The 24,021-nt window shown below is 53.4% G+C and overlaps 8 protein-coding genes across 8 annotated transcripts; 2 read left to right on the top strand and 6 right to left on the bottom strand.

The window, feature by feature from the left end:
* Positions 1-235: 235 nt before the first annotated feature.
* Positions 236-761, bottom strand: COCCADRAFT_29761 (uncharacterized protein; the record flags this gene model as incomplete). Its single annotated transcript, XM_007718396.1, has 2 exons — positions 236-462; positions 542-761. The coding sequence occupies 2 exons, from the start codon at positions 759-761 to the stop codon at positions 236-238; spliced, it is 447 nt and encodes a 148-aa protein (XP_007716586.1).
* A 724-nt stretch (positions 762-1,485) lies between these two features.
* On the bottom strand, positions 1,486-4,418 carry COCCADRAFT_8634 (uncharacterized protein; the record flags this gene model as incomplete). Its single annotated transcript, XM_007718397.1, has 8 exons — positions 1,486-2,934; positions 2,987-3,231; positions 3,286-3,442; positions 3,493-3,585; positions 3,637-3,816; positions 3,866-3,948; positions 3,998-4,201; positions 4,253-4,418. The coding sequence occupies 8 exons, from the start codon at positions 4,416-4,418 to the stop codon at positions 1,486-1,488; spliced, it is 2,577 nt and encodes an 858-aa protein (XP_007716587.1).
* Positions 4,419-6,150: 1,732 nt separating this feature from the next.
* Positions 6,151-6,453, bottom strand: COCCADRAFT_8635 (uncharacterized protein; the record flags this gene model as incomplete). Its single annotated transcript, XM_007718398.1, has 1 exon — positions 6,151-6,453. One exon carries the CDS (start codon positions 6,451-6,453, stop codon positions 6,151-6,153), a length of 303 nt encoding a protein of 100 aa, XP_007716588.1.
* Positions 6,454-11,948: 5,495 nt separating this feature from the next.
* On the bottom strand, positions 11,949-12,155 carry COCCADRAFT_107425 (uncharacterized protein; the record flags this gene model as incomplete). Its single annotated transcript, XM_007718399.1, has 1 exon — positions 11,949-12,155. One exon carries the CDS (start codon positions 12,153-12,155, stop codon positions 11,949-11,951), a length of 207 nt encoding a protein of 68 aa, XP_007716589.1.
* Positions 12,156-15,957: 3,802 nt separating this feature from the next.
* COCCADRAFT_40475 (uncharacterized protein) lies at positions 15,958-20,211 on the bottom strand (the record flags this gene model as incomplete). Its single annotated transcript, XM_007718400.1, has 3 exons — positions 15,958-17,139; positions 17,222-17,331; positions 17,715-20,211. The coding sequence occupies 3 exons, from the start codon at positions 20,209-20,211 to the stop codon at positions 15,958-15,960; spliced, it is 3,789 nt and encodes a 1,262-aa protein (XP_007716590.1).
* A 798-nt stretch (positions 20,212-21,009) lies between these two features.
* Positions 21,010-21,813, top strand: COCCADRAFT_107427 (uncharacterized protein; the record flags this gene model as incomplete). The annotated part of the gene is made up of 1 exon (XM_007718401.1): positions 21,010-21,813. The coding sequence occupies one exon, from the start codon at positions 21,010-21,012 to the stop codon at positions 21,811-21,813; it is 804 nt and encodes a 267-aa protein (XP_007716591.1).
* Positions 21,814-22,514: 701 nt separating this feature from the next.
* Positions 22,515-23,095, bottom strand: COCCADRAFT_107429 (uncharacterized protein; the record flags this gene model as incomplete). Its single annotated transcript, XM_007718402.1, has 4 exons — positions 22,515-22,549; positions 22,635-22,698; positions 22,755-22,867; positions 23,035-23,095. 4 exons carry the CDS (start codon positions 23,093-23,095, stop codon positions 22,515-22,517), a joined length of 273 nt encoding a protein of 90 aa, XP_007716592.1.
* A 278-nt stretch (positions 23,096-23,373) lies between these two features.
* COCCADRAFT_8639 (uncharacterized protein) lies at positions 23,374-23,956 on the top strand (the record flags this gene model as incomplete). Its single annotated transcript, XM_007718403.1, has 5 exons — positions 23,374-23,532; positions 23,589-23,604; positions 23,668-23,730; positions 23,794-23,806; positions 23,866-23,956. 5 exons carry the CDS (start codon positions 23,374-23,376, stop codon positions 23,954-23,956), a joined length of 342 nt encoding a protein of 113 aa, XP_007716593.1.
* Between the last annotated feature and the right edge of the window lie 65 nt (positions 23,957-24,021).

The raw sequence follows: 24,021 nt of genomic DNA on the forward strand, positions 1-24,021 counted from the left end.
ACACACGTCATGTACACAAGTTTTTCCAATAAAACACCATCTTGATCGTCGCCTCTGTGAACGGTATGCTCCACTACCTAGCATCCCTACCGCTGCATATCCACCTCGCCATCCCAGCCACTACGACGTTTCAATCGGCTTTATTCGCGCAATGACCCTCGCGCCTTTGCTGGCTTGCCCATCACGTTCGCTTTGTGCTAAGTATATGCCCGGTCCCTACCGCCCCCCCCCCCCACTACGACTCGATAGCCAGTGCTTTAAGCCCTACAATCCTGCCTCCTTTCTCGTCCACACCTACAACGTAGTACTCTGCCCGCGTGCCTTCCAGCTCAACACGGAACACCTTGACTGTACCGTTGGTCGCCAGCTTCACCGCGTCAATCACGCCCTTGTATTGTGACTCAAACCCAGTGCCCTTGACTTCCTCTACTTTGTTGCCTCCAAGGAGCTTCGCGAGATCCTCTATGCCCAGCGTTAGCAACTCCGTCTGCTCCTCATAGCATGAAAAGTTGGAAAATAGCAAAAGAAGGGCAACCCTTACCACTAGACACGCTACTGCCCTCAAACTCGAGTGCCACGGGCTCAAACGGCTCGTCAGATTCACTGATGTAGTACTCCTTTACTTCCTTGAGTCCGCTTGGAACTGCCGTGTTGACGCTCTTGGTCCCATAGCTCTTCTGCGATGCTTCTTTCACGTCCCCTGACCCCGTGTCTTGGTTCGCCTTGTCGAGAAACGCCGAGTAGTCGGCGTCGGAAGACATGGTTCGTATGTGCGTCTGACCGATGACCCCGCACAATCCTGAGGGTGGGAATGTCGTCTTTGGTCGCTGAACAAGCTGGTCGAATAGCCGTGGATGGAGTCGCTCTCTCCTCGTTCTTGTACTGCCCAAATTACAATCAATCTTTTGCCCAGTTTCGCGTTGCAAGGCCGTGCGACAAGAACAGTGGTGAGATGCTCGTAATGTGCTCAACAAACGCTGTCCCAGTTTGCCCATGGTGCTAGAGCAATGGCCTAGCCGTGCGATGACGCAAATGCCCATGGCGCGTGGCCCTCCAAAGCCGGCCAGGCACAACCCCACTCTCACCCTCCATGTACCTTACCAAGTAGACATTCCAAGTGCACACAAACTGATGCTTTTACTCTCATCACGCTAGCACACTCAGAATTCCATACTGACTGCTTTAACATTCTTGGCTAATTAGAAAATACATACAACACCCGCAGAGGCGGTTACACTATAATGCGCAGGGTATCATCGCCGTGCAGGAGAGCGCGTTATCACGCCCCCCACATTCTACCTTGACCTCCATCCAACTACAAATCCACAGCCGGACCCTTTCGTCACAAAAACTCCAACCCAGAAAAAAGAAAACCGAAGTCATCTGAGCAAATCTCACAAAACAAACAGTGTAGGGGTGCAGAAGAAAAAGAAGACATGATAGAAACGCTCGACGTGGCCCAAGCCCTGCCCTCTGCAATCATACTTATGGCTTTTGCTCAGTGGCAAGAGCATGAGTCACGCCATTGGTAGGCGCAGTGCGTGGGCTGCTCCGCTCAGATTTCGCCGCATTTGGCTTCGAGTCATCACCTTCATCATCATAGTTCTCATCCACATCCATGTGCCGAGCAGCCGGTTCGTGGTGCTCAGGACGCTCTGGCTTCGATGTCTCAGACATGCGGGACAGTGGTCGCGCAGTAGCCATCGGTGGGAGCGAAGGTGGGTGGTGAGCAGCCTCGGATGGATGGTAGCCATCATTGAACCGTCTGGGGTCAGGGCCATCCTGGGGGCTCTGTCGTGGCACTTGAGGCGACGACATGCGGTGTGGGGGTGTAGGCCGACGGCTGTGAGGCTCTTCAATCTTTTGGCGCTTTTCATCATTCGTAGGTGGCTTGGCGCTAATGTGGTCATTCTCCTCCCATTCGCGGTGTCTCTTTGGCGGCGCAGTAGGAGGGCGCTCATCACGATCGCGGGCCGCTTGCTCAGCAGCAGCTTGAGCCGATGCTGGTGGAGGAGCACCACTAGCAATACCACCGCCAGTAGAAGGATCAGGGTGATGCTGGTAAGGGCCCTGGTAACCATTGCGTGGGGATGCTGTTCGATTCTCCACGATAGGGCGCACTTCGGGGGCAGGGCTGCTAGGACGGGCACTGTATGGAGGAACGGCACTCTGTGTAGACCCTTGGCTTGGCGGACCACCAAGACCAGTAGGTGGTGGGGGAGGTGGGGGAGGCACACTGCCAGCGTGAGGCCCGTAGTTGGGATTCGAGATACGGGTAGGCTGGGGCGGCTGTTGTGGCGGCTGCTGGTGCACAGGCGGCTGTGGTTGCGCATGAGCTGCTTGAGGGGTGAGCTGCGGTGGCTGAGGGTGGTAGGGACTAGGAGCAACATGGTGCGTCTTTGGAGATGGAGACATGCCACGACGCATCGGTCCTGGGACAGGAGGTGGAGGGCCGGCAGGGCCCTGAGGACCAGGACCGCTCGTGGGAGGGCGCGGGGGCTCTGCATAGGGCCTAGGCGCTTCCTGTCTCGGGCTAGCAGGCCTCTGAGGAGCATGCTGGGTAGGAGGACGAATGCCCTCGCGCTGCTCATATGGGTTCAATTGCTGAGGCGGTAGACCCGGATCGCGAATCTGAGCAAGAGGGCGGTCCCAGCCAGCTGCCAGAGCAGGAGGAGCAGGGCCTTGAGGAGGCTGCTGTGGTTGAGGAGCACCCCATTGAGGAGCAGCTGGACCATGAACTGACGCAGGCTGATAAGCCTGGGGGTGTACATCCTGAGGTATTGGAGCATTGCCTTGATTTGGGGCCCCGGCAGATGTCTGTCCATTCTGAAGAAGCTGAAGGCGAGCCTTGATGTGTACGTTGGATGGGTCGAGATCGGCCGCGCGCTGGTATGCGTCGAGAGCATCGGCTGTCTGGTTGTTGCAAGACTCATACTGCGGCATTGTTAGTGATGCATTTTCAGCATAGGAGCAATGGACTACTTACCAGTGTTCCCAGGTCGTACCAGACTTCCGAAATGTTGGGGTTCAATCGGATTGCGCGAGAGTAGGCATCGAGCGCATCGCGGTACTGGTTGATCTGGTAGTACAGTACACCAATGCTGCACCAGAAGGTTGGGTTTCGGCCGTCACGGTATACAGCTTGCTGATAAGCCTCGTACGCCTTGGGGTACTTTTGTTGAGACATGTAACAACGACCGAGCAAGTACCAACTCTGTGCATCCGTTTGATCTAGAGTGAGAGATTAGCGGCTGGCGCATGATCAAGCATGGTTACAAGACTTACCAGAAGCGACCGACTTCTCAAGGTATTCAATGGCTTGTTCCTGGCTCGCGTAGTTTGTGCTCTGTTGGTGATGAAGCCATCCAAGTTGTTGAAGCACCTTCGCGTGGTTGGGATCGCGCTCGAGGACCCGGCGGTAAGCACCCTTTGCAGCTTCGAACTAGCTCATGTGTTAGCTGTTGAAAGCTTTTAAACTTTGATGATACGAACCTCCTTCTGTTGTTCATAGACGTGTCCAATCTGGAACCAAATGTCCTCCTCAGTGAGTGGGCGAGGAGGGTTGGTGACGATATATTTGAAGCACTATGAGGAGTTAGAATGTTTTCGCGCGTCGCAAGTTGCGATGCTACTTACGTCCAAGCTCTGGTTGAACTTTTGCTGCTGCTTGTAAATTATACCCAGACGGAAGTAGATCTCGTTGGCCTTCTCAAAGGTAGGCTCCATACGCATGACTTGTGAGAAAGCTTCCTCGGCATGCTCCAAAGATCCATAGCGGTCATAGAGGATGCCAATGCCATACCACAGTTTAGGCTCCTGGTAGAGGTTAGTTGGCTGCATTGTCTGCAAGTCAGAGAAAACATACCTTGGGATCAGAGAGGTGGTACAAGGCTTGTTGGTAGGCCGAGTAGGCCTGCTGCAGGTCATCCATCATCAGATAGCAGTGGCCTGGTAGAGTTAGCCATGGTCTTGGAAAGCCACGAGATGATGTTCTTACCAAGACTGCCCCAGACGTCACCGTTTGTGGGGTCAACTTTCAGAATGGTGCGCAGGTACTCTACAGCGGCTGGAAAAGCATCCTTGGTGCGCAGGATGCAGGCAATGCCTTGCATAGCCGGTACAGACCATTGGTTGAACTTCAAGGCCTGTTCGTAACATTGCATGGCGCCGTCGTAGTCCTGCATTTGCTCGGATAGAGAGCCTGTTGCGTGTCAATGAAGGTCTATAGCGCGCGCGACGGGACATTGCTTACCCATCTGTGTCCAGACGGCCTCGGTCAATTGACCCAAGTACTGGGATGAGGTCTTTGGCTGGTTCGCGTGGGGTGGGTGGCCATTCACCTGCGCGTGCGCAGGATGCTGGGCTACATGGTGTGCTGGTATGCCCGTAGTGGGCGAAGGCTGCTGGTGCTGGGCCATGATGGCTTGCTGCGACTGAGCTGCCTAGAATGCGACGATTGCGCTACCTGGGCCGCGACAGTGGCAGGGCAGTTGATAGTGAGCAAGTGTCGTCAAGAGCGGCTATGAATGGCGCCAGGGCGGCTGGCTGGGTCAGTTGTGAGATGGAGAATGATGGTGTTGATGATGGATGCTCACTGGTGGGTGCTGGGCGCGCGTCTTGCAAAGCGTGCCGGCGGGTGCGAGTCGAGGCGTGGAGAGGCTGGCGCGGAGAACGACAGCAGCGCGCAGAGGAACACGGATGATGTGGACCCCGACCTGGATCAGGCAAGTGGTATGCGATGCACCAGAGCTGGCGTGATGGCGCAGTGAGGGCTTCGGGCAGGAGGGAGGGAGAGAGAGAGGGAGAGGCAAAAGGCTGGAGTAGGATGCAGCCTCGTGGAGGAGAAGCAAGTGAGGAAGCAGCAGACGAGCGAAGAAGGAAGGGGCAGGGCGGTCCAACGCTCTTTCTCTGTGGGTTAGGGTTACTGGATGCGCCCAGGATGGGTGGGCTTTCATCTGTGCGGGACCATGGGCGACGATATCCTGGTAAGCGCGCTAGTGCAAGCCACACCGGGGTCCGCTATTTCTCTGAGCGACCCGTTGCCAGCAAATTGCGTGCCCAGCATCATCACCACCGACGCGCTGCCTATGCGCCCGCACCCTGTTCCTGCGCCTGTGAGACGACCGGTTTGGGGCCGCTCTCGAGCAGAAAAACCAATCCTCCCCCCAAGGCCCACGACACCGACACGTCCGCTGCAGCGCGCTCGACCGACGGCAGCAGAGCCGCCATGGGCCCCGTGTTTGTCCTGCTCCCATGTCGTGCTGTCACAGTCAGGAAACGAGGTCGTGGTCGATCCGGTAGCGTTCGTGCCAGGTTCAGCGGGCTCCGCTAAGTACTCGGTTGTGATGGATACGCTACCACATGGCGCTATATGCGCCTCATACATATAGTGAACAGATGAATCTTATTTGGCCGGTGTTCCAGCACCTATACACCATCGGCACCAGGGCGCCACTGGGTGCTGTCATTACTCGGGCTCGTGCCTGGTGTCTGGCAGCTTGGATCGCGCAGCAGCGGCGTTGTTGCACCACATTTCCAAACGTCGGCAGTATGCCTAGCCTTGAGGGCTGGGTACAGGAGGAGCGCACATTGCCACCATACTGCCCTCTAGTACAAAACAAAATGGGCCCCTTTGATGAAATTCTCCGCTTGTGGAATGTGGGTTGATCAAATGCATAAAAGTCAGAGCTACGATCATCTTGTCCCGGGCGAGGGAGGGCGATGGTGGTGGGTCGTGGGTCGTGGGTCAGGACGCCTATCGCGCGCTGCTGAGAGGCGTCGCAACAATGCCATGCTGGACTGCTGCGAACTGCAAGCAATGCCCGAGCGGCCAGCTTGTCCAGCTTGCAGGACATACATGTCTGGCCGTGGGGCGTTGCGCCGACTCTTGTATGCAGACGAGCCTCGCCCCGTAAGAGGGGCGCGGGGCTCGGGGCGTGTTGCATGTGCCATACAGCGCTGCGGCAATGGCAGCAGGTGCAACTGCGACGGTGCGGAAACACAGCCTGTATGCGCTGCAGTTAGACCACGGCGTGTGACGGTGCTGACAGTTGTCGTCGAAAGGCTGGGCTCAGGGTGCCGGCACCGCGCAGGCTCCCTGGTACACAGACTACGGTCGCACGGTGGCACACGAGGGGCAGGGTGTCATGATTAACGACGGATCAGCGCCGCCAAAGCGGCAGACACACCTCCACACCTGAAGCTTCCGGTCGTCTGCTTAGCGCGACTTGGCACGTCGCTGACGCAAATTGTCCTCCGCTCCCGCGTCCTCGGCAGAAAGCTCGTGTCACCCAATGCATCCCTGCCGCGGCCTGCAATCTGACAAGAGCCGATCATTTGCTGCCGCCTGAGCTTGTAGCCGGGATCTCGCGTCGCCGCCTCAGCCTGCAGGACCAGGCCTTTGGGGTCTGCTGCTGCCGCGCCCTCGAGCCATGATTGCACCGAGGAGAGCATGCTGGGCGGCCTCCAGCCTGCAACCTGCAGCCTGCAGCCCTTCCCCCCTCCTCCGCAGAGGCGCAGTGGACAAGGCGAGCGAGGCGCACGTACGTGCATACATGTCTCCATATTTATCTGTAGGTATCGACTTACTTACATACTTACATACGATGGACTATGTATGAACAGGACTGGCGCGCCGCACTGGTGGACGCTGGGGTGGCACGGAGAGGCGTGACCAGAAAGGACATCGGCCCGCAAAAAACGCCACTCAGCGCGTCTGGGCTTGGGGCAGAGAACCGCAGCCACGTGAAACTTACCTAAGCGGTGTGGGCCCAGGGGCGAAGCCGTGCCGGTTAGCGAGCCGCCCCCCATTCTGTGAGCCACGAATGCGGAAGGTCCAGTGACTTTGGAGCACGTCCGATGCCATACTTTGGCTCTGAAACAATCTCGACCTACCAAGGGTACTCCCACTCCCGTTGCGGCCACGGCGCCCAATGGCTGGTCCATCCTACAGTCCCTAGATACATTTCATACCAGCACTCACTATAGCTGTAAGGCGGATGCGAAACACGCTTAGAGTTTGTTTCATGCCTGCCGTCGATGAAGCCGAAAATGCTCGGACAAGCAACCACACAAGCTTTGCAGTTTAGGCTTTGGCTGCTGGTGCTTGAGTAGATGCCGGTTAGCTTGCAAATGTACTACTACTCTAAGTACTGTGTGCATACACGCTATACATTCAAATGTCGATCCCAACCGCCCGGTACTCTACACAAGACTGTGATAGCGCTTCAGCCGCTATAGTAATGGCCACCCCCATCCAGAGTGCCGATGTGCCGGTATGCCGACGTCTATCTCTACATGGCGATATGGTGGTAGTGTATGTATACATGTACAGGATGCAGAAATATACTCTGACCATAATACGGATAAATGTTCGTCTTATGTCATCTTCATCGCGAGCAGGCGGAATAGACCTTTCTGGCAGCAAACGCAAAACCTGGCCAATGGCAGCAGGCCCGGCATCAGCCATTGACATGACATGCGTGTGAAACTCTGCCGGTTCGACTCTGTACGAGGCAACCATGAAGCTCAAGAGCGAGCTGCCATTGCTCGCATCACCAATCAAGCGTACTGGGCGCAGAGCCACAGTGGTCGCGTTGGTCGGAGGCTATGCGCCATGCTTGCCATGACTGTTGTTGACGCCCATGACGCGTCCAAGTCTCTCTCCCTGCCGCCCTGCTGCCTTGTAAGGCTCTCCCAGTCGTAATATCATCTGCATCAACCGATTACTAAGAAACGAACTTTGTCTGCCTCCTGAACGTATGTACATAGTACATATGTACGTAAGTAGTCAACAGGTACATGTGGAGATGAAGGTCCTTTCCTAGCGGCTCCGTCATATGTAGTATACCACACACAAGTACATACGTACAGAGATGAAAACATGGAGAGATCAACCACACCACCAGTTCTCAATCGCATTGTGTTGTTGCGATGATCCGGTCCAGTTCTGAACAAGGCGCGTGCCGGATGTTTTCTTTCTTTTTGACGTGCCAAACCAGCCATCAGTGAAGACGAACCGATGCATCGATGACGAGGCTCTCAGATCTACACTGCATTGGCCTACCCGCATCGTGGCCCAAGTAGCCCCTGTCGTCAATGGCATGGCCAGTATAGTAGCAAGTAGACGGCACGGGTGGGTGGCTGAGGCGGGAGGGCAGTTGAGGCGTCGCGTTGAATTGGGCGTCGTTCTTGAAGCGGCAGTAGCTGCGTGGGCTTTGTGGAAGGAGCGAGCCTCGTCTTGGCGGCGCCCCAGCAGGCGGCTGCCGGTGCGGAGATTTTGCTGCGTTCATCCTGGCGCCATGCTTTTATCCCAGCCATGTCACTGTTGTGAGCCTGAGGGCTGCCTGACGAGTCTGGCCCCAGCTTGCTTCTGCTGCTTGTTGTGCTGTGCCAGTGCTAGCCCATTGGACCTTCCCCAGCCCACCAGAAGCAAACATAGCCGCACAACAAGCCGCCGCCAACACGGAATCCCACTATCAATAACGCGGATGGATGCGATACCGCGCCCACACGGCTGCATACTGGCGCCCAGATGTCTACCGCGTCTGGCCTATTTAGCCAATTCTCCTTTTCCTCCTCAGCGGGATTCCGTGAACATCCCCTCCCCCTTTACCGCTATCCTTGCTATCCGCCCCCTCATACAGTGTGGGATACCGAACCGTCATACCACGCTTGACTGCTTGCAGCCATACGTCAGTGCAAGCTCGACACCCAATCTAGGCCATATTACTATAAGCGGTGCGGGAGCAACAGTCATCCCATGCAGATCTAAATTCATTAACAACGGTCTCGCCTGGTACCCCCCAGGACCCGGTAACTCTGTTCCCTCTGGCTGCTTACTCTACTAGTACTACTGCCTACACGCGAGCATCTAAGCATGTACTAAGTACATACTTACGTATGTCCTCCCCCTCTGCAACACTTTCCGGGAGAGAATGCAGGCGGCTAATGCGGGCGATCGACAGACCCCGCGTGGGCGAGACATGCAAGTGGTTGGAAAGCGCCATTGTCTGACAGGTAGCGCATGACGATGCAATGGAGAGGCAAGAGGGAGACGACTCGTTTGCTGGTCCACATTTTGCTGCATTCGCTGCTGGCCCAGCAAGGGACAAGCATTTCCTCTGCCCACTTATCGTCCCACCCTGCGTCCGTCATTGTCCAAGCAACCGGGCAATGACTTGCCACACGCATACACTCGAATAAACGGGAAGGCGCATCATGCAGTGAGAGTCCCCGCTTTCTCGCTTCGTACGCGATGCCGTGGTAGACAAGAGCAAATTCTATCATTATCGCCATCATCGCCCACTGCCCATGGTCCACCCGCCCCTCTCGCTCCCACACCACGCCCGTCCTGCATCATGTGCAACCTGGCTGTGCACTGAAGCTGATGACTTGGGGGGCTGTTGTGGGCGCAGCCACAGCCAGGGCCGGCAAGATCTCGGAGCAACCCTGCGACCATAGGTGGGACCATACGCTCCTCCCGGTGACATTGCCCGGGGTCGAAAATGGGTTGCATTAGCAACCATGCGGCCTCTAGGCTGACTGGGCCAAGAAAAGAAAGCAGAATCCCAAGCGCCCAGCTTCGGTGGCTGATCCGGCACTTTCGCTACCACCTTGTTGTTACGCGTAGTGCAAAGGTACTATGTCGGCGTATACCCGCTTGGTTCCCGATCCGATGGCAAAGCCTCTGGGACAATAACGTCATGATGCGCTCCAATGTGTACACCATCGCGGGATATGTCTTTGTCTGCTCAAAGCCTGCTGACGTGTCCATTTTGTTTCTACATGGGAATGCACAATATATTTCCAGAAGTTTTACAATGTGCAACAACAGAAATAACGGCCCTGATCCATGTTGGCGCGTGGCCCAAAGCCGCTACATGACCCAGCAAAGTCAATCTTTAGAATCCACCAACCGCCGCAATCAATTCAATCACATATGGCGGGCATGAACCAATGGGGGCCTCGAATCCTTCGAAAATGAGGACAAGTCCGCTTCAAGGCTGAATCGAAACCTTATATTCTGGAACCCATTTAAACATGTTGCACTTCGTTCACGTCCCTAGCCCCGTAGCGACCAAACTAAGCTTTGTGACAAAAGGCAGTGACATTCAAAGCCTGTACATACCGGGCTAGTCAATGGCTGTGTACTTGGAAAGAAAAAAATGTGGAAAGAATTCCGGGGTAAGCCCTAGTCCGACTGACAGGTGACGACGGAACCTGGTAGAACAAGTGGGAGTAGTAAGGGTTCCTCGCCAACCTAACGACTCGAGGCATACTGCGCTAGCTATCCGTTCGTGCCGCGCGGTATCTACGTATCTCCTTCCCCCCTTCCCCTTTAGCGGTAGCAGACCGTTGAGATGAGATTAAAGCAAACTCGTCTCTCTCCCATGTTTAGTGCTGACATGTGCCATGCCTTGATCCCCGAAACCTTAAAGCCTTACTTTCTCTCAATACCTGTATTTCTATCTCTTTCCAGCACCCTCTTTGCCGTTTTGCTTATCTTTGAGTAATCGTTTTTAATATACCACAACGGGAAAGTCAACAAGGTCCCTTTACGTACGTAACCTTGGCACCTTGGGATCCGTTTTGTATGGTCCGGTTTTACCAAACCCCACCCCACCCAAGTTCCCACAACTTCCCCCCCCATACCCTGTACTTACACAGGTACATAATATGCATGTGCATTGCGGATGACGCTTGAACCCAAGGCCGGCTTTGTCCCAATTGCATACTAGAGCGTCACGACCAACCTCGTATCTGCCGGCTATTGCACGCACATAGTATACGTTGCGTCTGTCCTGTCCAGGGCTTCTCAAACGCTTGACGCACCTGTTGCAAGGCCAGTCTCTACTTTTCAAGCGTTCGGCTCGATGATCAAACAAAAGTGGGGAGGGGGGAGGGCGAAGGGAGGGTCCGACTCGATGCCCTTCCAACATGAGTCGCAAAGTCGATCGTATTGTGTCGAGCATCTTGCTCATCCTTGGCAATACAACGCGTACATTGAAACGCATTAAACATATCACGATACCCTGACTTTTGATCGCATGAGGCAAGCACATAACACAAGACAAATTACAATACCATAATGCTCGGTGTAAGTAATGGTTGTGACTAATTACATACCACGGACCGCATGTCGATCCGAGTTTTTTTTTTCTTCCAGAAGGAGACACACACGGAGAGTGGAGATATTGTACTATTGAAATCATAAAGAAAAAAAAAAAGAGTACAAGTCATGTGGAGGAAACAAAATAATACAGTTGGGGGGGATATAACACGCGCGTATGGTGCGTATGGTGCCTTGTGGCTATCCCTTTTCTGGCTGAACAGAACTTCTTCCCCCTCCCCCCTCCGGAAAAGAAACCCGCCCCCCAATCACTCAAAAAAAAACACCGAGACGAATCGCCAAACGTTCCTAGCCTGGTTAGGATAAACGGGAGAAAGGAAGAGAAAAAAACGACATTTCATGTTTCGTTGCCCATCGGACCGAAAACCACAACTCGGGCCTTTTGGTTGTGTCTCTCAGGAAATGTGGGCATCGCATCCATGGCTGATCGGAGAAGCCCGGTGCACGTGTTTGCTCACTTTCCAGGTTCCCTCTTGTAGGGGGAAGAGGCCTTGTGTCGACCATACACGGCCTTTTGTCGGTCGACTAATGTTTTTTTTGAGCGTTGGTGCCTGGCGCCTTGTCTTGAAAAAGCCGTAAAGTAGATTTTCACCCAAGTCTTCCCGAGAATGTCTCCCTTTGAGGTTTCAGTCCCCCGCGTAGTACGTGCGTGCCCTCCGCCGTCCATCCCTTCCGTCCTATCCGCCGCCCCCGTTGCTGGGCCCCTGGTCGCGCTTCCAGGTCAAACCCTCCAGTCCCCGCATATCTCGTCTTTCCCACAACCACCACGTAAATGGACTCTTGAACTCTATGCAGGCACGCTTTTTTTAGGCTCCTCTTACTTGCTAACCTTTTTCCACATACACCCTGTACACATCCCCTGACTTCGGTTGTTGACTTTATGCTCCCGCTGAGTCTCGGGGCATGGGTGGCCCAACCGTAGTTTTTCGGCTTCGTCGCAGATTCGCAGTATAGGCCCATTGTTGGGCTGCGGTTGGGGGATCCAGTGGTTACACACGTGTATGGTATAGACGATGTAACACATGTTCAGGTCGGTGGGTTGATTTCGAGAACTCGTATGTCTTGATACTTAAAGACAAGATAGTGTCTGGTAATCAATATAGTAGGTGAGAGAACCAGGCTGGATGCCTTCTATGAGAGGCCTTCAGTCCAAAGATCTCGTTGTCCTGTGGTAAAGAGTGGTGTAGCGTTCTGTAAGGCGCTCTTCCCTTTGTAATGGTCGACGGTTCTGCAATCGACGACAACACACGATGGCTGATTAGATCCCTCTGGTGCGCTGCACAATGGCTCTCCAATTCGTTCGAAGCCAATCTTTCAAACCCCTCGCAACATTACCGGAACGGCATCACAACTCCACGGGAACAAGGCGGAACCAGGTGTACGATTAAAAGCCGGGATACGATCCGAATATTAGTAGCTCGAACCAGGAGAGGGTGTCCAGATTAGCGAGCTGCTAATCGTTATGTATGCCCTCGTGACGAGACCCACAAAGCAGCCACGATCCAGTGACGGTAATGACGTTAACGAAGCGATAGGATGAAAAAGTAACTTGCCTACCCCAGAAAGCAATGATGGCTCTATGCCGAGACAGAAAAAGCAGAGGAAAAGAGACTCTTCAAATAATTGAGGGGGAGGCAAAAACGATAACGAAAATTGGGAAGAGAGAGAGAGAGAAAAAGAGAGGGGGGGGAAAGTGATGCTGGTAGTGGGGGAGCAGGAGTGAGAGTAAAAAAGTAAGCTGGCTTGCTTTTCGTCCCTCCCCCCCCCACCATTGACCAGAAGTATTGACCAGACATCATGATTAAGACTTGTCGTTAGCAACGAGTCGGGCAATAGAGTAAAGGCAAAAAAGCAAAGACACTTGGAACGCAGGCGCTGATTGCACGGGCCAACGTCTTAGCCCCCCTCATCCTGCATTTCTGTTCACACCCTTACATCGTGTGCGACAGCCGCACCAACGTATCCCTTCTTTTTTACTAGGTCCTTCTTACGAGAGATAATCTGTGGCCAAATGGGCTGACAAGCGTCAACAAGGGAGGTGACCGCTGACTGACTACGTAAATAGTATTGATTAGTAAAAAAAAAGACGGGCATGAACAAGGAACCACGGTGTTGATTCAGAAGGACATGACTAAACGCCAGCTGTGTGGTGCGATTTTGACCTGCTGCCGAATCGTGGCTTGGTGTTGATGTTGACAAGGGTATTTCTTTTTCTATCCTTTTTTCCATCACTTTGCAGGCGGGTGCCGAGGTAGCGTGAAATACGGATAGTTTATTGTTTGTGGTGCTGGCATGACGTGCGACGGCGTGTTGCGAGCGGCATGCTTTGACTTTGGCCAAGATGTGTGAGATAAAAGGGGGAAGAAAGCAAAAGAGACTCTCGCGAAGCAGTGACGATGGTTCGCGCTAGTCCATCTGCAGGAAATGCGCGATGATCCCATCTCGTTTGCTGCGACCTCTGGTAAACTTTGCTCAGAACACCAGTCTAGACTCTGTCGTCGGCTACTGTCGTCTTCACACTCCTTTGATCGTGACTTGTAATTGCACTGCGACATGAGCGGGTCCGCCTGACATTCGTCATCCAATATTCAGCTCGCAAGATTCCGCAACCAAGGCAAGCCCTGTGACACGGCTGAACCTTGATGGCGGGTCGCATCCGCGTTTTCGAGAAGATACCGCGGAGAGAAGGATCGCAACCGACGTCTGGGCTAACGAATAGGGTCAAGTCATCGCTGGACGCCTCGAACAGCTATCACACTGGATCGTAGATTGACAGGGTTTGAGACTTTGTATCCGCTAGATTGATAGATGCCCAGATCGTCTTTCCGATCTCAACCTACCCTACATAGTTCCACGATTGCCGCCACAGAACCATTATATGGTCATGCTAAGTACATGGACTCCAGTCCTCTCGAAGGCATTCGATCATGTGGTCGCACACCTCCAGGTCAATCTGTAAATCCTTGAGTTCTAGAAATCGTGCTCGATTTTCATGAATTATTGGTGTCTGAGTATTACAAGCCTGCATCTCAATCCCAGACGTCTGAGACTTTGTCTGGTTCCCCTTTTTGTCCGTCCATGTGGCCGGCACACATGCTGTCTCAATAAGACATGGTTATATTATCCGCTTTTCATAGCACCGTTGTAATCTGTTATTGCATCTTGAACACCAACATATGCGTCATCTGTCGTAAATTATTAAAGTAGAAGGGACCGTCTCACACACTAACCCGCTCACGCCATGGCTACTGCTACTCCCCCCACTCAATGGCACCGAGAGATCTTCATGCGTATTGGAACTTGCGTAAACATCCAACATCCTACGCATACACATGCCTAATGTGGACAATCCCATGTAGAATTTGCGAAATGCCATTTCCAACAATATGCAACCCCCCCGACCAAGTATCGTTTATTGGCAGGCATACTTTTCCGAGTATCCGCCATGTGTAACATCCTGCAAGAAGACCAATGCCCGAGTTCGAATACCGAGGTGTGAGTGCTTGTCATCCTTCAGCTTGAGGCAGGGCAGCCCTGTCAGTAAAATATCCGACCGTTCCGCTGCTCCAGCTGCGAGAACAACCTCAGAAGGTTAAAACGTCCTGAAGCTGTGCTTTGCCCATGTGGCTTAGAGCGGTGAGTATACGATTCCTTTTTTCGGAAAATAAAGAAAGTAGCATGATGTTCTATTGAAACCACAGGGTTGTTATCGGTGAGGAAGATCATGGCAATTCAAAAAACACGCTTACAATCTGTGATATCGGTGTTTGGAATGCGCATGTTGTTTTACTTGCTTTTCTCTTTTTTTCTCCCTGCAGCTTGGCCTCCTAACATTGGACAAATTGGTATTGAACTCCATCTCAGATTGATATCCATCCCCGTGATGGACGCAAGTTCATATGCTTCCATTAACTGGTTGCGTTTCCCGGAGCTAAAAATTTCCTCTGCGATACTTGTGTCGAAATTGCCATTACTTGATGATCTGTGTTAGCTGGTACGGGCTATCTGAAATGACTACATAGAGTACTTTTGGCTCAGAAATTGGTCCAATAGTCAGTCAAGGAGATGTTAAGAAAGTTTCTTCAGTGCTGAAACCTGAAAACTCCTCTCTGCGTCTCGAGACTTTCAAAGAGGTTGATTCTAATACTGAGATGGTCTCCGTATCTGGGAGTTATTTTTGGGTTTAGAGGGTGAGAGATTCGAAGTTGCCATTACATGAGGCTCAACGACCGTATCGTTCACGTGTGGTAACTGGAAAGCATATCGTTTAATATCTAGGTAGAGAAAGGCACATCAATGAATTGCAATGCCTACATGATAGAGCACGTACGTGCAAGACGATCTTCCATCGTACATGTCCATCAATATAGTCAAATCAAACAATTCAAGTCATACAAAGCCATATATTCACATTGGATTCAGCGCGAAGTAAATCACGCAAACAAGATAAAAACAGAATTACTCACCAGCAGACTACTACAAGAATCTGACAAAAAAAAAGATGAAAAATGGATACATGGCATCCACTCGACTCAGAAGAGCTCTCATAACATTTAGCAACTGAAAATAAAACTAGAAGAAAAATTGACATAGAAAAAAACGCCCATAGGTCGATGATTCTCTCGACGCTTCTCCCGTGCCTTGGTATAGCCTAAGTCCATTTCTTCCCCAGAGAAGACGAATAAAAAAAGAAACCCGGAAAACGCCGCTGAGATGCTTTAGCCCCACCCCATTTGATAGTACAATGTTACACCTTCATTACACAACACTCTCGCATGGCCGGAGATACATGCACTGTATCTGCTTGCATGCTTGGGCGTCTGATGCTACTCGGGCGACGCAGCATTCGCCGGCTCCACGCTAGCACTCATCCTATTCCTGTCTTTGCCCCCGCCGCCCAGGCTGAGTTTGATCTTCTTCTTCTTGGGCGAATCACCGCCGTCGTCTGCGTCGCGATCTCTCTTACCCTCGCCCCTCTCGCTGTTTTCGCTGTGCTTTCGGTCGAGATCTGGTCTGCTACCCGTCTTGAGCTTGACTTTGAGGGTACCGCCGCTACCGTTTGTAGATCTATCTCGGTCGGCCTTCTTGATGTATGAGCTCTTCTTCTTGATCTTGCGACGCTCGGGTGTATCATTGTCTAGGCCAAGTTCGTCTGCGTCTGCATCGTCGCCGGCAGCGAGTTTCTTGGTAGGCGAGATGCCTTTAGATTTGCTGCTGGTTTTTGGAGCTGGGACGTCCTGAGAACCGGGTGCGGGTGTGCCCATTCGGCTTCCGAGTGGCGTATTGCCAACACCCGAACCTGAGCCATTTTGTCCTACAAGCTTTGCCATTGCATTTCGTGAACTCTGTCGCCCACTTATACCCAAGCACTTTTCCAAATGTTGTGCGAATCGCGTGATGAGCAAACTGCGCTTGCAGTTTGGACAGGTGTGCCATGGAATATACGAAGCTGGCTTGCCGCCCGTGTTGAGCTTGATTTCCTTGGTGTCGCCACCGGCCATATCTGTGTCTTGCGATCCGGGTGTGCCGACGCTCTCTTTCTCAGCATTCTTTTGCTGTTGCTTAATAAGCTCGCGCTCCTTCTTGCTCTTGGCCATGTCGGTAGGAAACGGGTTGCCGTAGACATCGTGACCCGATCTCTGTACCCAGGGATAGAGCATACAGTACTCCTTGGTCAAATCAGGGTTCTGCATGCCCTTGCCCATGATGGGGTACATGAGGCGCGGCAGCTTGCAATGCGGACATATTATTTCAGGCGTCGTCTTGAGCGGATTCCCCTTGAGAAACACGCGCCCATTCTCATATTTCGCTGCTGGGGTCTCTGCGATGGGAATTGTTGTGGCGCCGTTGGTGTTTTGCTTCTGCGACTGCGGCTCGAGGTTGGCGAGGGCGATTGATTCGGCCTGGGTGGCAGCCGACTGCATGCGGAGCAGCTTCTCGGACCGGTGACATGATAGCGCGGTGCCATAGACGATGTTGCTCAGTAGTTCGTCCAATATATCCGTCGTCTGCGACAATATTAGCAGGACGCAATGACTTTGTCAAGGACGCATAACAGAGGAGGCGGGTTATGGGTGGAGACCATCATACCAGTTCTGTCAGCGCGTCCGACGGCAGTCCGACTGCAGAGGCGATACCCTCGGCCTGGTCGTCTGCCAGCCGGTCCTCAGACATATCGCGCGCGCTCTCTCGCTCTGTCACTCTTTGCTCGCCGTCGACGGTGCGTGTTGGGGAGACGAAGCGCTGGCACGGCACATGAACGGACATAGACACACTGAGACGTTAGCGTTAGTCGCGGGAGTTACCCATAGTACCCCTGTCCCCGGGCCCGGTTTAGCGCAATGCACTCCCCATGCAGCCCATTGCGAACCTATCTGCCCTACCCCACCCCCATTACGCACACGACCGACATGTAAAGCGCATAATATTATATTCCCAACGGTTCCAACAGGAAACCAATGCTATCCATTCTTCGCGCACCTATATATATATCTATTTAGAGTAATACTTGGTGCCTTTCACCTCACTTCCCATCTCGCTAACCGACCAATGCTACTGCCCGCTGGTCTTACAATGCACATGCGATCCGACGGCGATATCCCTTGTGCCCCCACAAGGCTCAGCATCCTGCCCACAGCCAGGTTGGCTACAGCAGTCGGCATACCCTCTGCGAGGTTATAGTTGCCCGTGGTGACAAAGCCAACCAGGTCCCCCTCGTCGGGAACCAAGGGGTAGTCCCCCTCACCGGCTCTGGGCGGGCCCTGGTCTAATTTTGACGGTTCGAGTAGTCTTCTTGCAAGCTGCCTTTTCGGATTACCACTAGGCTTGACATCGCTAGGCCGAGATCCCTTCTTGTTTAGCATGCGCTTGTCTTCACCAAGTGGCATTAGTGACACCCATTTACTTCGCAGCTCTGCGTCTGCAGGCAGCCGGTAGATACGAGCGCATTCTGTTGGAGTACCACGTTGTATCATTGTGATCTTTACAGCGAAGACGCAGGTTGATAGTAACCGGCTGTCAACCAAAAGATGTCCATCCACAAGTTTTTTTGCCTGAACAGACGACAGCTGACGCAGTGGAGTATACCCTTCCTCCGATCGCTGATGTGAGAAGTCGGCAGTATTGTGCGTTGATGGCAAGAGTCGCAACCATTCACAAGCCCAGGGCTCTCCCACTTCACCCTTCCTGCCGTTGCCAAGATCGATGGTGGTCCACTCTATCCGCTTACCCTTTGGGCGCTTTGTCCACTCGAGCTTCCTCCATTGTCGCGTATGCAGTTCCCAGGCCCAGCCAGCATCTGTATTGGGGAAATCGTAGGGGAAGTGCGGTACTGATCGCTCAAAGTCGACTTGTCGTCGCTCTTTCAAGCCGCCAAACCGCGGATTCCCGCCCGTGGAGACGGGGTAGCGCATCATCTGTCTCCATACCGGCATAACACATTTCCACGGAAGCAGTATTGTCCACGACCTGCTCTCTCGTGACGTAAATACGAGGGCCGGTATTTTTGGGTCCGTCGGGTGCGCCTCAAGGTCTTCGCCAAGTGTGCACGCGCTTCTTCGGCGATTGATGGATTTTTGAGATGGCATGGTTCGCTGGGCGGCCAGCCTAGCGTCCGTGTTGAATACTGCCGCGGCCTTTTGCGTCTGGTCAATTGGCCAGGTTGCTAGTGCTTCGGTCAGAATCGTCATGGACTGTTGATCTTGTGCTGTTGGTGTCGTCGAAGGAGGGTCGCGGAGCCGAGGGTCTGTTATGTCAAATGCCAGCAGCGCGCCCGCTGGCAGCGAAGCAACATCTGTTACCGGGGCTAGCAAAGGCCACAGTGACTGTGGAGCACCGGCATCTGTGTCAGAAGAAGAGGATGTGGGATGAAGTACAGAACAGAGAGTTTCTGCTGCAGCAGGACCCATGATCTCGATGGAGCCAATCTCGAAGCGGGTATCCTGAACGATAACTGGTGGCTTCTGTACTTTGGCAGCCCTGATGACCTCGTTCCAGAGTGTCAAGAAAGCACTCGGATGCACACGAATGAATGCCCTCCTCTTGTCTTTCTCCGACTCTGCCACACACCAGACGATGGTGACGTGGGCGATCCTCTTTAGACGATTGTCCTCTCTTTCGTGTATCCAGCCTTCCCAAGTTCTGGTGCCATGCCTCCACTTCTTCGCTCTCCCTCTATTCTGCCATGGATCTTCTGCGCTTTCTGCACCAAAGTGTAGTCCCTTCAGCAAGCCTGTGAGGCTGGCATCAGTTCCTTGGAGACTGATAGTGGACATGTAACTCATGTCCCAGGCCACGGCTCCGCGCTGAGTTGCAGCTCTGTGAGTAAGACGGTATGCCTTGGCAGCTGGCTGCAGAGGGAGGGCAAACCGCCACAGAGGCGCTTTGGGGTCTGTCATTCTTGCGCGCTTCGTATGCCATAGATGTGTAGGCAGCCATGTCTTGTCTCTTTGCCGTCTACGGAATCGCGAGGGAGGAGTATGAGGAGTTGCGAGGGCAGGGAATATGCGTTTCGACTTCGTCTTTGGAGGAGGTGCTGGCTTTGGGGTGTCTACGGGGGGAGGGTCCATGGTGGTGTCTCCATCGTGATCCTGAGTGTGAGTTGCTGCGCAATTGCCTTGCTTTCTCTTCTTTGCCCGCTTCTCCCAATTCTGCCTGCTTTTCTCCCGACCCTCATTGCGCAGATGCTTCTTTTTGCCCTTGCCCATACCGCTACCGCTGGTGCCTCTTGAGATTGGGGTGTTGTCGTCCTTGGCCTCCTGTCGCGCCCGTTGTCGCAGTCTCTTGGGTACACGTGTGGGATTGTGGCTCGCAGTCCTCCTGCGCAACTCCCTGGGGACATCTTGGAACGCGCGCCGTGACAGGGCGTTCTTGGCTACCTTGATGGCGCCTTCCAGCGACTTGATTTCGTTCTCGTGCGACTTGAGAAAATTTGCAACGTTGATTTCGCCATTGGGATACGCGTTGCTGGTGGGCGTTGCGGGGATGACATGCTGGGGTCTTTGGGGAAATCGGGCGCGTTTGGGGGCATTGGCGGAGCCTGTGGTGGAAGCGTGCTTCCTCTTCTTTGCATTATCTGCCATGGCCGCCAGTCATCGTCGTCGGCCGCCTGGTCCTGTGCTTAAAATGACGACGACAACGGCAACGGTGAGCTATTACCTACTCTGTGCTGGGACGAAAGTATCGTACTTAATTCGTAGTGGGGCGATTATGGCGGTTTCGCTTAGTCAGTAGTGGGAGAACTCTAAATAGGTCTAATCTAGCCAATCTAGTGCGAAACTTACGAGCATCTCGGCTGTGATTGGTGCATGGACGAGTCCCCCTGCCAACGAGCCACTAATCATGCGTTGGTGCCATCGGTAATGAAGGCGCTAGCCGCATCCCCACACCAACCGTGTGGCGCGCAGTTGGATTGCAGTTGCAGTTGTGATCACGGTAGCACGTGCCATGCCCGAGCAGACCGAGCGCCGGTCGAATGTTAGCTGGACCCTCACCCCTCAGCACTGACGCGTCAGAGTCATCCAAACACCCAGCCCAGCAACTGTATTTCGTTTCATCCTAACCCCCCTAGCTTAATCATTAAATTATGTCCATTCACAACATCCTCATTTCGCGAGCTTGCGGCGAGGCTCCACTTTCTGGCCGCCCTGGTGATTACAACGTTCCCCTGCATTGCGCGCAGCTACTGCTGTGCCCTGTCCCTCTCGTGTCTTAGACAAGGCGTGCGCTTTCATGTTTTCCTGCACTCGGCCTGACCACAACAACATCACCACCACCCCTCTGCACACACAGTGTCGAGCATTGTTATCCGAGCCCTCCATTGTTCTTCCACACTCTCTACCTGCTGTGCCTAGTTCATAATGATCAACTCATACTCTACCATGTCTCCCTCATCCTCCGACCAAGTGTGCAAGTCTAGCTTCAGTCCCTTCCGATCTCCCTCGCCTAGGAAGAGATTCGCCCACGAGCGCAACCAGTCCGAGGCAGTCCAGCGGCCACGGCCTATGAGCATTTCGAGCAACTCGCCAGCAGTCCAGCATAGCAAACGAGCCTCCATCTACGTCTCGGACGCTTCCGTCATCCTTGCCCAGCGCACACCCATGGCTTCTCCTATCTCGTCTCCCGACTCCATGTATGACCCCGCCCTTGAAAGCCCAGATGCCATCGACCACTACGCCATCCTGGAAATCACCCCAAAGGCAACTACCGACGAGGTCAAGGCTGCCTATCGCCGGTTACGAGTTGTGTACTTTTCAAGCGATGCCAAGAAGTACCGAGCCCTACAGGCTGCCTTTGACACCTTGATGAACCCCGAGACCCGCGAGGTTTATGATGCAAGCTATCAACCCCGTGCAGCTGCGCCTACGTCGCTTGCTAGCATCGGCGAGATCCTGGATCCCGGAAAGCATTGGCGACAGGACAGCGCCCACGGCGACGATTCTGCAATTGCAGAGGAGGAAGAGGAGGAAGAGCAACTGCAGCAACTACAGGAGGAACCCGAAGAGCAAGAGGAGGTCCGCAATGACGACCCGAATTGGGGGCTGAAACATTACAACCCTCGCTACGAGCCAGTTCTCGGTACGGAGCCATACATGTCATATATTCCTCTGCCTACGAATCTGTTGCTCTTTTGTAGAGGACCAACATACGAGGGCAACTTTGCATTTAACGCACGGCCGAACTAAGGCACTCTCCTACCTCCTCGACTACCCCATCCAACCCTCCTCCACTACAACACGTGTCGACACGGCAATTGTCGATTTTCTTTACGATTTTTTACACTCGCTCAGGCCTCGCATTTAACGGTCTTATTTCCTTATATCTATATTGTGTCACGGGCGGCAGTCTGTCTCTATCACTCTCGTCTTCTCTCTGTACCTATTCTCATTTGCTCTCTCTCTCTCTCCGCGAGTCACCATGTTCCCTTCCATCCAATTGAAGGTCCTTTTTTCCAAAGTTGCGTCATATAGATTGACCCTTAGATATCCCCTCCAGATACTGAATGATAATGTATCCAATATATGACTATATATATATATATATAAATTCCACTGACTATACTTTGAGGATCAGTGCCTCGGCTGTTCTTGATGTAGCTGCTTACATGATATATTTGTGTGTATGCTTTTTTATCAGTTTTGAAAGGCACATTGAGTCTGGTGTTAGCCAGTTTGTCAATCAACTAGTGAGGGACCAAAAACAGCACAGGAGTCAATGACATCACGAGAGTAGAAGTATAGCCCGTGGCGAATAATGCGAACCCAAGCTGCATTGCTGATATCAATCTCTATGATACAGAACACTAAGATGCAGATGCCAGTCTCTGGTTCTTCCTTTTCCTGCTCTACAAACTTGCTACATGCTACATCTCGTCTGAGCGAGCCGCTTACTGGTCGAGCTTTACGGGGAAGTTTCCGGCCTCTATTACACATATCAGCTGCTGGCTCTCTAGGGAGACGTCGGTGCAAGCGGCACGTATGAAGCAAGGAGTATAATGGGTACTCACCACGCTGGTCGTCCCATCGCGATGTCCAGCCGCTGGGGCACAGAGATTTGTAGGCCAACTTGAACTACGTCCATCTATTAGTACACGCCTTCATTTCCCATGATTCCAAAGGATGCGCACCTGGTTGCAGGGAGCAAAGTCCTCGCCCTTGGCATTGATGCACTTGTGGTAGTCGACGTAGTTTTGCCAGCAGTGCTTGGTCTGGTTCTGGTTGGGGAAGCGGGCATCGAAGCCTATATGCGCCCAAGTCTGTTAGCACCGCGTTTTGCACTCCCAGAGCTCCAGATAACCGCCCTCGGCAGGGGTTCAACTATAGAGAGATTGCGGAATCGGCGTACCAGCTGTGAAGGGACGAGTTAGCTTGGTGTCTGCGATGCGCAGAGTAGCGGGAAAAGCTCACCAGTGACGAACTTGAAGGGCTTGGTGACTAGCTCCTCGCCGTTTTCGCCGTTGTCAGACATGATTGCGGTGGTGCGTCGGGGGTTATTCGAGGTGGTGGGGCGGCAATGGCAGGCGTAGTTGGGCAAAGTGGTGACGGAGGTGAAGTTGTGAGGTTGCGATCATTCCACCCGAGACGCTTTGTCCACACACAATTCGCTCGGCGTTTTCCGGGCAGTCAAGCTCCGCGAGCGAGCTCTCAGCGTGCCTGTGACGAAACCCGTGAAGCTCTTTCGATCCCCAGCGACGACGCCAACTCTCCACTCCCGACCCCAATTGCAAACACAGCAATCCTCCAACCATGTTCAAAGCCACCCGCGCCCTGTCCATGCAGCCAACTCGCATGATGGCCATGCAGCCATCGCGAATGATGGCAATGCAGCCCACGCGGTTGATGGCCATGCGCCAGAGCCCCCAGCTCTTCGTGAGGCAGACCATGGCCCTGCGCAGCCCCGTCCCCGTATGTTCTCTTGCCTTTCTCTTGATTCTGGCGAATGGCTTGCTAACAAGGCGTAGAAGGAGGAGCACAGCGGTAGGCCAATCACAGCCTGGCTTTCGATGCCGCTGCAACCAACTTGAATTGACAATGCAACAGCCCACACCGTTTCGCAGCGTCTCCGCCAGCTTAAGAACATCCCCACGGAGATTTGGCCCCTTAGTATGTTGAAGCCCTCCCTCTTTTTGGTGCTTGCAGGGATCCTTTGCTAACCTCATTCCTTAGTCGTCGTTCTCGGGTAAGCCCCTCATTTCCGCATCACCTACTCACTGTACAGGTGGTCTGATATACGTGTAGCGTCGCCATCGTCATGGCCTTCTTCTCCATTACCCGAAAACTCTGGGTCGACAAGACCCTCCGCCTCAAGAGGCAGGGCAAGCAGGAATAGATGCTTGGAACAGGTCTCCAGAAATGGCGGAATCGGCGGGCTTGGAAGGGCTCCAGCGGCCATGT

Source organism: Bipolaris zeicola, assembly GCF_000523435.1.
Source record: "Bipolaris zeicola 26-R-13 unplaced genomic scaffold scaffold_230, whole genome shotgun sequence".
NCBI lineage: Eukaryota > Fungi > Ascomycota > Dothideomycetes > Pleosporales > Pleosporaceae > Bipolaris > Bipolaris zeicola.